The following is a 16,618-nucleotide window of genomic DNA, read 5'->3' as shown; positions in this document are numbered from 1 at the left end:
ATGCATAGCATATTTAGAGCCGTTTAATGAGTCAGGAAGTGTTTGCAGAAATTTCTTTTAATTTGCACGTCACATTTAGTTTCATGCATTCACTTGCAGAAGAAGATCTACCCTTGAACCTCAATTCCTGACCTCAGTATCAATTTTTAAGCGATTGCGGTGAAAGATTCGACTGATGTTTTGAAGCTGCAGGCCAACTGAGCATTGTCTGGTGGAAGAATAATTCAGTAAGGGTCCCTTTAGCTTTGAAACTCCCTGTCTGAGTATCTGAAATTTGAAGAATCAGTAAAATCTTTTAAATGACTTCTCAAAGCTTATGTAATGGGGAAAAAAAGAAGCTTTTTATGTTACTACACTCACCTATTACTCTATCAGGAACACCTTGCTTGTACATGCAATTATCAGCCAATCATATGGCTGGTGGTGTTGGCCTAAAGATGTGTTTTCTTGGCACACTTTATGGGACTGAACCACATTTGATTTTATGCTAATGTTTTCATTTATTATGATTTATTTCGTGTTGAAACCAATACACTCGCTATGTGTGTACACTGTCATGTTCCATTAATGAGAGTAAAATGAGAATGAATACTATTAATTTTTGATGAGGAATCCCTGGAATATCACCTTCTTCCTTCCACACCTTTCCTTATTAATGAGGCCTGCAGGTGTCGCTGTTTTGCCCCTGGCTCCTTGCAGCAGGAAACACACTCTCATTCACAGAGAGTGAGAGGCATCAGCACTCTGCACTGCACACTCCCACCAACACACATTTCATTGTCCCAAAGCCTGGAAAGAGGGGATTCACCGGACACTTCTTCTCCTTTCTTAAATCTGATTTAAAATGAAGGATTTTGCTCTTTTGTTGCTTTTAAACTGACACATTTCCATAATCATGACCCGGTAGCTTGAACCCGGATCTGCACCGGCTTTGACTGAGCGACACCTGCTCACACACTCTCTCTCTCTCTCTCTCTCTCTCTCTCTCTCTCTCTTTCTTCTTTTCCTCTCTCTATTGTCTCTGGCATCTCCGCAGCTCGCAGCCAGCAGCGCCGAGGAGGTGGAGGAGGAGGAGGAGGAGGAGCGGGGTGTACCTGACACCTACTGCCGCGAGTCGCAGCTCTGTTCTCCCGCAGAAACACCCCGGAGTGGCCGCCACGGGTGCCTCCTGCTCTCGTGTGTTAGTTAACCGGAGCTCTGTGCAGTTTGAACGGGGGAACTGTGCTTCAGCTGACAGACTGAAAACTCTTCAACATCAACACTGCAACAAAACACAGTGACGACAGGAACCCTCTGTGAAGTCCTGCCTGATTCACCCGGACCCCAAATCTTCAGGATTTTTTCTGACTGACTGTAATTGTAAAAGAAAGAAAAAGGACTACACCTCAGAAGATGCGTCTCCCGGTGCTTCTCTGTGTGTTGGTGTGTCTGTGTGCAGCACCGGGCCCGGTGGCCGGGGCGGACAAAAGCTGCTCCGACCTGCGGCAGTTCTACACCGGGAAAGGGTTCACTCTGACCGAGGTACCTCAGACCGAGATCTCCGGTGAGTTTTGGGGGGGGCATCAACATAATTTCATACACTTCTCAGCACTTATGAAGTCAGTTTTGATGATTATGTGTAGAAACATGAATCAGCTGGCTTGCTGAAAAATCACACAGGGTGTTATGATATTATAGGTGCTTCAATTATGAGGTTTCCTGATATTATTTTATTTTGTGGGGTTTCTTATCTTTTAGTAACTGGATTTAATCTGTGTCTACAACATTTCTTTTGCAACATTCCTTTAAAATATATGAATCTTTGTCATAAGAATAAAATGCTTGGCTAGTGCACTGTCACTGGTTTGACTGTGGATACCATTCATGTTGATAAAACTGCACCTAAAGCTTGTTTAGCCAAGTTTAAAGTTGCATTAAGTTGTTGAATTGTCAATTGTCAATCAGCAGGTGTGCTTGTATTAGGGTGTACCTCAGTTTATGTGTGTTATTGTTCATTTGTCTAGCCTCTCTCCCAATTTCCATGTCCCTCTCTAAGCAATGAACCCGTCCGAACTGAAGTGTTTTCCAGTCTATAGTCTGTCCTGCACATCTCTATTATAGTCCGTTTCTGGGGCATTTTCATTGTCTGCCGAGGGCATAGTTGCAGGTGGGTGTAAGCCATGTGTCTTGTGGAGCTATTATGTTCTATTCAGGGTATTTATGATTGTTTGTCTGTGTTTGCGCTGCAGGTTAAAATATAGATGTGCTTTTTGTTCAAGGCTGTTGTTGTTCAATAATGTGTTTTGGGGCATTTTTCATTGTCTGCTCTGGATTGCAGGTGTGGTGTGGTGTGGTGTGGTGTGTGTGTGTGTGTGTGTGTGTGTGTGTGTGTGTGTGTGTGTGTGTGTGTGTGACTCAGTAGATGCTGAAATGGCCTGTTGTGTCATTTGCATAAACTAATAATTTAGGCTAGCCTGGGGCAATATTCAATAACAACTATAGCTCAGCATGCTCACAGCATCAGCTGCTATAAAAAAAAAGCCGAACAGGAGAAGGGATCTGGGATCTGGGATCTTTATTCTTTTGTTTCATCCTGGTACCGTCTCTTATCAGTCCATAAGCCATCCAACCACTGAGGCAATCATGAATTTAATCAATCAGTCAATTACCCATCCAGTCAAATAGTCAATCAGCTGGAGATCCAGTCAGTCAAACAGTCAGTCAGCCAGCCAGATATCACACATCAAAGTGTCTGTATCTCATCTCTCTGGTCACCACTCTTCACAGATGCTGATTAAACTGTCTTGGCCTTGAGGAAAGTGCAGATGGGAATTGTAAAATTGAGTTGTTTTCCCCTTTAAGGCAATCATCTGTCGCTCTCTGCCTCCTCCTGTATTTCACCTAAAGATGGACAGAGAGCAGCAAAGGAGGAGAAGAAAGGTGTGAGTGAGGTGTGCATATATGTTTGGACTGCGTCTGATCTGAAGGTCATTCCATGTTGTGTCAGATGAAAAAAATAGTCTCGTATGGGTGGGTGAGTTATTAATATTGGATGTGTGTGTGGGTGGTTGGGTGTGTTACTGAGATTGAGACCAACAAACAGACAAGAAGAGTGAGGCAAAGAAAAGTGGAGGAAGACGCAGACAAAAAAAAAAAAAAGACAAAACGGAAGCAGCGAGTGAGGCAGGTCGACAGAGACAGAGAAAGTGAGTCACTGAAGGTCTCTTTCACGGACGCCCGTGAAAGAGACCCGACGCAACAGTTTCCCTCCCTTTCCATTAAAAACTCATCTTTTATTGACAGATGAAAAACACAATGCTTCAGTCACTCGGACCTTGATCTGCTCTGGTTATTTGAGCAAGACTTCTGCCTTCCCAGAACTCATTAAAACTGACAAACAGATAGGAAGAGAAAGATGGCGACAGGCAGCAGAATTCCCCAGAACAGGGGCTCTTCAATCTTTCTCATCTCAGGGACCCAAGGTTGGTAAATTTAGCTTTTCTGCCCAGGAAGAGACAGGCTCCTGTGGATTCCTGTCTCAGAGTCACCCAGGAGGGTGTTCGTGTCGACCTCGATGAGATTGCTGAAATAAACAAAAGTTTGATGCACCTGAGTGAGGTAGTCATGTTTGTATTTGGAAAGACCTCGTCGAAGCTGAGACACATGTTCATTAATTCGCTTAGATTCACTTATCTGCACCTTTACAGCCATTAGGAGGAATGTTAATTGTTTGGATGATATGATGATATGATTTTATTTTAATGCGTATGAATGTGCGGTTTAGTAAATTGCAGTTTTCCGTCCTGCCTGTAACTACACACTGTATTAATGCGGATAGATTGGATGATTCTCCCTTGTAAATGAGATTTGGATTCACAAGGGGATCCCACCGTATTATAATGGTTACAATACCATAACAGTAAAACACATTCCCCTCGGTTTACTGCAGAGGGAACAAGTGTAAAATGAGCGAAACGTCCTCTTTATAAAAAGCACTTCCCAAAGTAAATTCAGGCTTGCATGATTTCTAAACGTATCTATTATCACTTAGTGCAGTAAACACAGCACAGATGTTTCAGCCCTGTGGCCTTCCTGTGCATGCAGACTTACATTTAGAGGAATAAACAATTTCTTAATGATTCGGGACAAGACCCAGCTGTTCCCAGTCATGAGCAGTTCATGATTAGTGTTATCCACTGAGCACGACAGTGGTAGAGGAGGTTACTCCAGTTTACTCTCCTCACTGGGTGACAAATCCCTCAATGTACAGGATAGTACTCCTGTTATGGATACATGTTTCTGATACCAGTGCATCACCAGCATTTCAGTGCAATTCATCACCATTATTATAATAATGTTTTTTCCACCAAACAAAATATGACAAATGTGAAATGTCAAGACCAAGCATTCATTGTCAGCTTCTGATACTTTACAATTCCTAGTTGTGATTCTCTTCCGCAGTCAGACAGTGTTAAGGTTTGATGTGTAGATACTGTATGTACTTTCTGTTTGTTCACCTCAGGTCAGTCAGACAGACATCTTTGGCACAGTCCAACAGCAGTGGCAACACAAAAGTCCATTCAAAACAAACAAACAAACAAACAAAAACAACTGTTGGCATGAAAGCTGTTATATTGAATGTCTGAATGCATTTCTCTCCCAATAAACATAAATTTAGATTTTCACAGATGAATTCTGGCAACTATAACACCAGCTGACAAACTAGTCAAATATGATGTACAATTTGCGTTTACATGTGTTTTAAGCAGTTAAAATCCATCTTGTACCTGTAGATGTTTATATGTTAAGGTTTTTAACTTTGACTGGAACACAGCCATACATCAAAACAGAAATGCAGTGTCTGTAACTGCCACATATTAGCAGCATTAATGGACATTTTGATAAAGGTAAGGTGCATAAGATTAAATATGTTCTGTCAGTCTGCAAGGGGAAGAAAAACATTTGTGATTAACACTTGTCATCTGGATATGAAATGCATGTTATTGCCAGGCTTAAACAGGGTGTGCGACCTGTATTAGTTAGTTGATATGATTAATATCATAATTCCACAGTAAACAGTGCAATATAACAAGCAGATGCTCTGAATACCTACTGAGAGTTTAAAAAAAAAAACAGCCCCTATTCTTGTCCCTCCCTGCTCACAGCTATTGTCCTATAGGTTTAACACCATGTGAATGGAAGTCGTCTTTCCTCCTGTCTGCCAGTCTGTCTTTGTGCCTGCGAGCGTTTTTAACACACACACACACACACACACACACACATTGTGCCCTTTACCTGTTCAATAGTTAAAGACTAGCTCGCCCTATATAGTGTGTGTGTGTGTGTGTGTGTGTGTGTGTGTGTGTGTGTGTGTGTGTGTGTTTAAAAGTCAGTGAAAGCCAACACCTTCTTCAGGGAAGACACTTAGTTTCATTCACATGAGCATTGTCTGTGCAGAGCAGCACACACCCATGTGATCGTATGACACAGAAACAGAGGGAGACTATATGTCCTGCACACTTCATATTCTCTATTGGAAGTTGCTGAATTTTGTCGCCTGTGTGTGTGTGTGTGTGAGTGTGTTTGTCCGTGCGTAGTGTAGCCAGCATATTGAGTATTTGTCACATTGTTGTTTGTTTGAAGCAACAAAGAGGAAATGCAGGGAGGTTGTGAATGACAAGAGATAATGTGAAACACTGGGTTTTAGGTCAGATTACCTGCAGATGAGGATACATTACAGCTTTGGTTACCAGTCAATAATTCTTTAACAAGACTGAGTCAACTAGGGAGCCTCCATTCATTTACATTTACATGATTTCGATACCCTCTCTGTAGCCACACACTACTAAGTGCTGAGGATTAATGCTGCATTATCATTCATGAGTCAAGCCTCCATTCATATTTAGTGCTAATTTTGGGCAAATTTTCAGAAAATTGGCAATAGAGAATGCAAATGAATCTGTTCCATCCACAACTCTTATGTGAGTCTGAGGATTTGGTTCATTGAGACAAACAGCTGGTGGCGCTAATTAGCATCAAAGTACAAAAGCATTTTCCTCATAAACCGCCATTATAAAAGAGACGCCTACAACGGGACAACAGGCAAGGTCAATTATTACTCTAGGTATCATGAATTTTAAAACATACAGTCTTTTTTCATAAAATGTGTTTTTGTAAAACATTCCCAGAGCCAAGAGAAGTGATTTTTATCTACATTAAGTTTTTGAATCTGTAAAGTCTATGGACTGAACATGAGCGTGGAGTGGAGCCAGTGGGAGAAACAGTAATGCACATGTGCAGTGGGGCGCACAACGTGGAAGCAGACCTGAAAGCTAGAAAACTTTTTTGGCTTATGCGCTTGGTGAGTGATTTTCATTCAAGTGAGTGGGTGCCATCTTTTTTTTTTTTTAAAGTATATTTTTTGGGGCTTTTTATGCCTTTATTGGATAGTATAGTAGTATAGTAGAGTAAAGGGCCGTCCGATGCGGGATTCGAACCAGGGCTGACTGCAGCGAGGACTGTAGCCTCTACACATGGGGTGCCTGGTTAGACCACTACGCCACACGAAGCCCCGTGGGTGCCATCTTTGAGTCCACTATCCAGCTCCTATTATACATGCAAGCCTTAAATGAATGAATCCAATGTGGACAACATGATGGAAATGTGGCATTTATGTTTGTTTCATGTCATAATTTGAGGAACGTTGCAGTCTCCTCATTCCTCCACACAGATTCGATGATTTTGTCTTCCGTTATTCATTGTCTCTCCAGTGGAGTGAAACTGTGCCATTTAAATCACATCCTTCAAAGTCAAAGTCTGGAGAAAGAAACTACGCAGCATATTTTAATGTAACTTAGGAAGTTGCATTTGCAAACTGAAATATGTATTAACCTTTATGAATAATGACTTAATGTGATTTCTTTTCTTGCTCTGCCTAGGAACATTGATGTATGAAATTTCTTTTCTATGCACAAGAACATTTACATCACCTATGAGAATATTACAATACCTCAGAGCTAAAGAAAAATATGTGTTTCTTCAAGTGAGTATCAATATTTTACTGTTTTACTGGTGCTGGTTCACATCTGCACACGTCTGTTGTTAAATCGCTGTGTGTGTGTGTGTGTGTGAGAGAGAGGAAATTGATACTGTCCATCATCTGTCACGCATCACACGCTCACTCAGGCGCTCACAGCACATGCCACCAAGTGGAACGCTGAATACCCAGTCCGCACACATACACACGTACGTAAGTGGTCTCTCTACACGCCTATAACTTTTATACTCCTCCCTCATCATCTCCCTTGTTGGCTGTCTTACTCCTGCTTCCGTCCCTGCATTGTTTTTCTAGACATGGCTCAGATCTATGAGTGCAGGGTTGTCTGTGTCTGTGTGAGAGGAGGGGGGGGGGGGGGGGGGGGCAAGATCTGTTAAAAGCAGAGCTGTGAATCTTTCATGATGTCTGATGCAGTAACATGAGAGAGAGACAGACAGAGATAGAGGTGAGGAGGAGGAGGAGAGGGGAGACGATGTGAGGAGAAGGAGGAGGAGGCTCTGTCATAGTTACCTTTCCTCATCTCCTCTTCATCCTCCCTTCCTAGAGGAGGTGTGAGTGGTGCTACAACTGGTTGGATACTGATACTGCCTCCTGTGCTACATATTTGATCATTTTCGGATGCCTTTTTTATTAAATACTTAACCTACAGTTGAGTAAATAACACTAACTGGGAATATTTAGTGTTGTAGAACTGATCTTTGCTAAATTCCTCTCCCAAGTAGTTATTTTCCAATCTAGCGACCAGGTACGACAGGCCTGTCGAGGTTTGGCTTTCTTGGCATGCCAGAGTGGAGTGCATGAGTATGTGGTAAGACTGATACTCAGCATGAAGAGCTTTGAAGGTGGTGTTGTTTTTTTGTAAACCAAAAACACAAAGACTTATATGTTTATCTGCTATAACATGAGTTGCAAAATGCATAGACTGTATATAAAGATGGACGTAGCCTCCGTGTTGTCACCCATAGGTTTCTGAAGAGCAGTTTTGAAGCTCAGAGTGGGCTGCTTCACTATCGCCATCTTGGTAGTGCCTGACTCTGCCAAACTCCTGCCTAATCCAGAAATGGAGAAAGAGGTGGGGAGTGTGTGGAGCCGAGACTTTGTTGCATGCTGTGGCAAGTATACGCTCCCGTTTTAGCACAGCTGGGCGTTTTGCTCAACGGCAAACCCCAAGGCTAATTCATTTGCTGGCTAATTAGCTAGTTAATGGGCTAAGCTAAAAATATAAATAAAAATAATGCTAGAACTTCACTCACCTCAAAATACAGGAGCACAGGCTTCCTCGCGTTCCGTTAGTCAATTGACTGTCGAGAGGCCATGTTCAGTGACTTGAATTAGCTGAGGTAACGCCAAGCTGACAGCTAGCAGGCTGTGACGGCATCTATATATCACTCACAACAGCCATGCCCTCAATTATGCATAACTTTATGCATTGATTAAAATTTGTGAGTTATATTTAAAAAAATCACCCCTTTACAGTTGTCTTGAATAGGGGAATTAGCTATAGAGACCAAAACTGTTTTTAGTACCAGGCTGTCAACATGTTTATTTCTGCTTTAAAGTTGCACATTTGAACATGGGAGTCTATGGGGATCTACTAGATTTTGGAACCAGCCTCTAGTGGCCATTCGTGGAACTGTAGTTTTTAGCATTTCCATGTTGGCTTCATTTTTCAGCCCTGGAGGTTGCTGCTTAGTAAAACGTTAGCATGTGTTACTAACAACATTGGTTACTTGCAAGGCCAAGGAGCATATCATTAACTGACTAGGTTAAAGTAGTTTATGGGGTTATACGTTGAAAAAGCCCCACTCGCGACTGGCACATCTACCGTGATTTGTTTTCCTGTTGTATGGAAACCAGTCGTGGATGCTATCAGAGTCTAAGCTTACATTGGATTTGAGGACGTTTACCCTCCTGCAGCTCCAGCCCACATTTGACAAGATGGCGTAACGTTTTCTAAACACTGTAGTCCTCATGAAGCCTTTTCTCTTGTAATGTTAAAAGTGAAACCACAAACAAATACGTAAGCTAGGCAGCCTAACAGGATTATGTTAGAGTGAAATAACACTCTAATCATACATTTATCCTGATCAAATTCTAGGATTAACTAGCTCTACTCTGCAATACATGATGTTATTTTATTTCCAAGTCTTCTACATGGACAAGATGGATACAAGATCCTTTTTCACAAGATTCTTGTATTAAAATGAGTCAGCTGGAAACATTGAAATGTCATGCAGCTAACAGTAAATTGTCATAGACAGGTTTCTGAGGGCTGTCATCAGGCATGGGGCAGAAAACGACCCAAAATTACAGTGGGTTTATGAGGAGACCAACATGAAAACTGCACAAAGTAATGACGTGGAACTGTTCGTATCTCAAGCAAAGGAAAAGCTGCCTGTTAGCTCAGACAGATGTATTATTATACAACTATTATAAGGTGTTTATGGCTGTTGCATGAATATTGCTGATGCTCTGTGTTTGACATGTATTAAGAGTCTGCAGTTTGGGAAACAGACTAATGGCTTTGCATGGAAAATGTGTCACGTTGTTATGCTCACAATTTTCCAGAAAATTATAAGTAGGCGTGTTAGTCTCTTTTCATGATCCTGTGTGGCTGATCAATATCACTGAGTAAATCCTGTATTGACACCGCTTCTAAGGTGGGAATCTCTCCCTGTTTACACTGCTGTCGTCCCTTATATGAGTTATCTGGCATACATCCAGTGTCTGGTGTCTTCTGAGGAAAGAGCAGCATTTTCATACATGCTAATGTTACACATATAATAACCAGAATGAGTGACTGTGCTGTGAACTTGTGCAGCAGGCAGACAGCATGACAACATTTGATTTTTTTTTTTTTATGCTAACGTTGTGCTTTTAATTGTAACCCTAGCTGATGGTTATTTGGTTCAGTTTCTGACTGGAATATGTATCATGTTTCCATCAAAGGTGGTGTGTGAAAAAAAAAAAAAAAATTCACAGGCAACAAGCTTCTTCATTTCTAAACATATAGTGGAAATGCCCATACATAAATTATTATGACATTGTGGAGACGTGTTTTGTGCCCCAATGCTGTTCTTGTGTCCTTGATTATTAATAGATGGAAACCTGATGGAAACACATCTATTGTAGGCTGCAGAATCGACCGTTGCCAGCTAGAAATGCTTTTGTTTACTTCTGTCTGAAATCAAGGACCAGCTGTTTCAAACATTACTAAGAATTTTGAGTGGTATCTGTCATTGTAAATCACATGTGCTCTGCAAGGTCAGGCAATCTGCATAATTTTATTTAAAATGGCAGTAAAAAAGTCTGAATTTTCATGGCAGGAATCTTCTCTATAGTGTTGAGGCTTGTCGATATACTGTATGTAATGCAGCCATTTACATTCTACGTATGAACCCGCAGCTATTATCCAGAAACACTGTGAGTAAAGGCACAGGAGGATTAAATCCAGTCCTCCATTGCCAACATATAATCAAGTAGAACTGATGAATACAAGGGTCAGAGCCGTACAACCCTCCTGCATCCCTATGATCAATGATCATCACATATTATAGGAGTGGTAGGTGGAGGGAAAAAAAGAGCTGAGGAGCAAAAGCGCAAACCGTTCGATGCCTTAACATCAATCTTTGCACTTAAAAATCAATGTGGTACAAAACCAGTAGTGTTTCTCGATAACCTCTGTCTTCCTCTACATTTCTCCCACTCTCTCACCCCCCTCTAGTTCACACCTCCTCTTCTTGTTCTCTCCCCTCCCTTTAATGTTTGTTTCCTCCATCTTATCAGACGCTATTTTTACTTTCTCCTCCTCCTCCCAGCCCTCCTCTCATCTTCCCCTCCTCTCTAGAAGTCGAGCGTCCATCTGTTTTCCAGATGAAAAGATGAGTTGTTTGTCTGATGTGGTGGACTCGGTAGTTGCTCGGCTGCTTTGAGTCGGTGCTCTTCATGCATACTGTATGCTCCATGGAGCCCCACGCAGTGTGTGTCTGTGTGTGTGACTGAAGGGATGGAGATTTATTGGTATTTGTGTCACTTTGATAACAGGCATTTGCATAAAGTGAAATGAACTGGTGCACAGCTGGTTGTACTCGTGGTTTCTGAGCTGATTCCTCTGTTACATTGAGATATTACTGGACAAAATAATCAGACAGCATTTTTTTAAATGAGTTTTTTTGTTGGTCATCTTCTATGAAAGTCAACAGAACAGGACTACAACGGCTACTTTCATGATCGATTCATTTGAAGATTATTTTTTCAATCGTTTAATCTACAAAACAGTGAAAAATATCCATCACACCATCCACATCCTTGTCTTGTTTTGTCCGATCAACAGTCCAAAACCCAAAAATGTTGAATAATTCTATAATGTAAGAGAAAAACAGCAAATTCTCACATCTGAATTGTTTCTCTTCATTGACTAATCAATTAATTGACTAATCGTTGCAGCTCTAAAACCAAATATCTTTTGATTATGGACTTTTGGTTGGACAAAACAAGCGATCTCACTGTTAAACTCGGCTTTAGGAAATTGTGATGGCGCATTTTTGACGATGTTTCTACATTTTTTAAACCGCTACTCGACAAAATTACTGGCAGATTAATTGATAATGAATATAATCGCCCTCCAACCATTTATTTCTCATATATTCGTGTTCAGTATAGAGTTATAACAATGCATTACTGTCACTTTCCTTCTGCATTGATTGATTAATTGATACGTTTATATTCTCGGCCCGATTAAATAATATAACACCACAGTACAGATGTAAAGTAACTTGCATTCACAATCATTCACAGTGCACTTCAGCTAAAGTATTTTTAATAACTTCTTATGACAGTGAATAGAGACGACAGGAGTGGATGAGATGTGTCGGCGTAGCGTGTTCACCCTGCGCTTCAGCTCGCAGCTCTGTATATTAACTGTCATGCATTGTGGTTTGTAATTTCAGGGAAGGACGCGTACAGGCTCAGTGGGTTATCTGCAGACAGATGAACTGGAGAATGTATAGTGAGGCTTTACAGTGCTCTGCTTTCCATTTCACTAGCCTTTAGCAGCACGACATGCCAGCACAGACCTGCTTCCTCTCAACGCCTGGCTTCTATTATTTGTTATTACAAGGATTAATTGTTGTAATTCAAGTCTTTTCTGCAAAATATGACAGAACAAAACAAGCATCAGTTTGTCTGTGGTTTCACTCAGACTACCAAGTAGTTTTCAGTCCATCATGTTGGTTGGTTTTTTGAAAAGGTTCCACAAACTCCAGTTTTGAATATCTTTGAGCAAACATTTAACCAGTTTTACAATATGTAATAACACATAATGATAAGGAGAAAATGCTAAACACACGTCTGTAGCTGTCTCACAGACGTTGATTGTTGTGAGCAGTCGTGGTGGTGTTAATTAGGTCAGGGATTTCGCACAGTAGTCTGAGTGTGACTATTCAAAACATGCGTGATATTATTCATACAGTTAAATCTTTGTACAAGTTTCAATAATTAAGATATAAACAACTGATTATTGTGTAATCAGCTGATTATTCTGTTATACTTTGAATACAATATATATCATATGTCGTATCGCTGGGTGAAAATAAAGGATTATAAACCCGCTTTCAGACCAACGCGAGGAAAAATCAGAAGTTTAGTGATTGTTTGTGAGGAATGCAGATTATATTAACTTAAAGATCCCCTCTACACATGTGTTACGACAATCCACAGAAAAAAAAAGTGCAATTACCTGGATAAAAATTGTTAATATTGCAAAACCTCCTTGTCCCTCATTTAAAAATGCATGAAAAGTTTAACTATTGGACACAAAATGTCTCCTATTTCGATAAAAGGTCAATTCTCAGTGTTTGTGCAGCCTTCAGGTGTCAAACTCTGCGCATGCATCACTGAAGGTGAAGGTCAGACATCCACGTGAGGAAACAATAAGCAAAACTCATTTTGGAGTAGAGGGGCACTTTAATAGCCAACCTGCATCGTCATATTGGTAAGTCGAGCACCAGAGATAGAAACATGAAGTTAATGCTATAGTAACGCTGTAAGATCTTTTGAATGTGATATCTGCTGTGGATGTGATGTTTTCAGCTCATATGATCTCCTCCATAAATATGAACGTGTCCTCGCAAATTTATACTCGGCACCTCATCACAAGACTCTTGTGCTAATTATGTGTTTAGCCTGTGATAGCAAGCAGAAGTTATATTGGGGGAATTTAAAATGTTAAATTCGACTTAGCATGTTGAAGGAACGGCTGTAGATGTATTCAGTGCTCTGTATAGCCACCAGGGGAGACATTACATTATTACTGCTAATCACATAGTTTGTAAGTATTTTCCTCAAACCTCCGCAGGGTTTTTATTAGGTTTTATAGCTTGAATGTTGAATGAATTTAAAGTCAGTTAGTGGTTTTGCACAACAGAGGATGTTATTGTGTCCTGACTGAGAGGTCACAACCACACACACTGCAAGCAACCCCCCCCCACCCCCCCGAGCGCTGATAGGATCATGGTGGACAGTATTATCAGATGCAGATCTCATTAAGATCTGACTGGGTTTCAACGGCAGGTGTACCTGTCACAGCTCTACGTGGTAAAACAAGCAGACTTGGGACCGGTTTCCAATAGCAACCGAGGGTGGTGATCATCTATGATACATGTTAGTGCAGCGAAAGGTGATTGATTTTATTTCTGAGGAGTGGATGTAAAAGGTCAAATCAATGAGGGACCATGCGGCAGCTTTTCACCTGAATTCAAGTGGTTCATGGAAAGAGCAAGTCTGTGATTTGTTACCACACAGATGCACGCACACTCACAACTGCTTGTCAGCTCCCAGGGATATCATGCGAGTTGTGGTTAGTTAATGGAGAACCTGATGCCAACCTGAAGTACCTGTCAGAGTGTGTGTTTGTGTGTATTTGTGTTTCTTAGAAAGCGAGGATCAGGCAGAGGCCTATAATTAGACTCGTTGCTGTGAATCCAAACTCCATCCACGCCTGCTATGTTTGTTTCTATGAGCCTTACTTTGCTCCGTACAGCCAGTCTCCCTCACACTTTTTTTTTTTTTTTATCATTTTAACCTCCTGAGTGTTAGCGCAGAGGTTATTCCATGTTATTTTTATTGTTATTTTTATGGCATTTCTGCTTTATTAGATAGTTTGCCGTTGGGAGACAAAGAGAAGTTTATTTGATAGAGGTGGCGAACTGCATAAAAGCGGCTCCTTGGCTCATAACATTTTGAAGACACAGTGTGCGTCATGTCCTGACGATACACCAGGGTATCCATGTGAGTTTTTTTTAAAAATGTAACACACTTTGTGCAGCAGGTCCAGCACAGTACTTACAGAACCTTGCCCAAAGGCACCATGGGAGACATAGTAATGAATTTCTGTGAATAGACTTTCAAGCAGAAAGAAGAAGTGCTCCAGATGAAATTCAAATAGCTGCTTTGCATTTCTCTCACTCTTCCTTTGAATCTTGTCAAACATTGTCATTGCAGAAGATTTACCCGTCGTGTTGTACGGAAGTTGAGCAAACACTGATCATCTGCTCAACATTTTGATTCTTCTGTGGTTTTGACAAACAAACACTTTGACATTTTTTTGTTTACACCAGACTTTGTTTGATCCCCCCTCCCCCAAACAAACAGGCTTCATTACCATAACAATATCATAATTCATAACTGACTGGTATTGCTGGCTCTGCTCTCTACCTTTGGCGTAAACACCTTATTTACCAGCATAAACCTGATTCAGACTCCAGTTGGAAAAGTTAGATTAAGGTTTTTGGACTATTGGTCGGACATTTTCAAATAATCTGAAGAGATCATCTTGGGCTGTAGGAAATTGTGATGTCATATTTCACTATTTTCTGAAATTATATCAACCAAATGTTCAGTCAGTTAATCATGAAAATAACTGGCAGATTGATGAGTAATGAAAATAATCGTCAGCTGCAGCTCTAATTGGATGTTTCTCTAACGAGCTAACCGTTGATGATCACAGGACCAAATCTATTTGAATGTATGTGAAAAAAATCTGAGATGTGGGCAGCGATTCAGAGGTCTGCAACCAGGATAAAGAGGAGCAGCTTCATTCTATAATAATATCTCTAACAGCACCAGACTTAAAACTCAGTGCTTGTGTCTCTGTGTAATTTGTAATCCTTTGGTGGGAGATCATGTATCTGAAGTTGATACGAAACATGAGCGCAGAAGGCTGTTATTGCTCTGGTCAAACTTCCAACTTCCTCAGCGCTTCAGTCCAAGACCACGTGGCTGTTCTCCCAGCAGCTCGGATGCGGCGGTCGTTTGCCACATTCATTCAGTTTCCCAACTGTTGTGACCTGGAAACCCCTCGACCTCATGCTTTGACCTAATGTTCCTGTGACCACAGAGATTTGATGCCCCCTACTGAGAAAGAGCTGCGATGGGGGATCTGCCCCTGCCCCCTACCCCACACACACGCACCCACACCCACACCCACACGCACGCATTCATGTGTTCCCACCTCTCGTTCGCCACCTTCCTATCACCGCCGCCGACACTGTGCTGTTGGATTAGGGGCTGGTGTCTAATCTCCTGCTAATCCTGGCCTGTTAATCTATGTGTTAGCAGTTCTTGGCACACAGCATGACAGCTAATGCACTGACCTTGCCACAGAGGGAATAACACACACTGTCACTCATATTTGTTTCTGTCTTTTTGACTCTTGCTCTCTTTCAGCGTGTTCACACTTGCAGGATCTCTCATTATTTCTCAGGATAGTCTCCGCTTGATTTGTCGCAATGCAACACAATCCTCTGTTTACGGTAAACTGTAAATAAGGGCTAATCCCAGCAGTGAGAGATGGCTGACGTGACCTTTGCCTTCATCAGCATTATCCACATACTTGCACAAGCGTGACCACTCAGACGCTGACTTTACCCGGCGTGGCACACACCAGCTGGCATGTGTTGTGATTTTTTTTTTTTTTTTTTTTTTACAGACTGAGTGAAGGGGAGTAAAAGTAGTAGTTAGTTTAAGAGCCTTTAACTACTCCCAGAAATGACATAGAATTATAGTATTATATGGTGAAGCTGGTGCCATGTGAACTCACACATGCACACACACACACACACACACACACACACACACACACACACACACACACAAACACACACACACTCACTGGGCAGCAGACAGGGCTGGACTGTGGGGTGGTGGGGTATTTTTAGTTCAGTAATGGTATAAAATAAGGAAAGGTTCACCCAAAACACTGTGTGCCTACACCTCCCTCTCCTTTTTTTCTCTGCTGCTTTTTTCGAGCTGGTTTCATCTCACATTTCTCATCTCATTTTAATATTTTGGTCTGGTCTTAAGAGCATCAGCATTTACATTTGCTTTTCGTCAGGGTTGCTTGATTGTTTTCGCTCAGTGCAGTAAACCGTACACTGGAGACAATCCTCTTCGCGAGCTGCTAACATCACTGTAGACTCTTTCGCTGTGTCTCAATTTGTGTACTTCCATGCTCACGCTTGCTGTTTTGAGTGCATAAGTGCGTCCACATTGACAAGTATGGCGACATGCAGAGCACTATAAGTA

The 16,618-nt window shown here is 41.4% G+C and overlaps 1 protein-coding gene across 1 annotated transcript in view; it reads left to right on the top strand.

Annotated features, from left to right (window-relative positions):
* Positions 1-650: 650 nt before the first annotated feature.
* The window catches only part of LOC130171531 (glypican-1-like), a 40,496-nt gene continuing 24,528 nt past the window's right edge, over positions 651-16,618 (top strand). Inside the window, exon 1 of the mRNA XM_056379600.1 lies at positions 651-1,543. Within this exon, the coding sequence (XP_056235575.1) occupies positions 1,393-1,543 (151 nt within the window). The 5' untranslated portion in view covers positions 651-1,392. The remainder of the gene's footprint in view (positions 1,544-16,618) is intronic.

The sequence above is a fragment of the Seriola aureovittata genome, chromosome 6 (genome assembly GCF_021018895.1).
Source record: "Seriola aureovittata isolate HTS-2021-v1 ecotype China chromosome 6, ASM2101889v1, whole genome shotgun sequence".
Taxonomy (NCBI): Eukaryota; Metazoa; Chordata; class Actinopteri; order Carangiformes; family Carangidae; genus Seriola; species Seriola aureovittata.
This window is presented reverse-complemented; position numbering and strand designations above follow the sequence as displayed.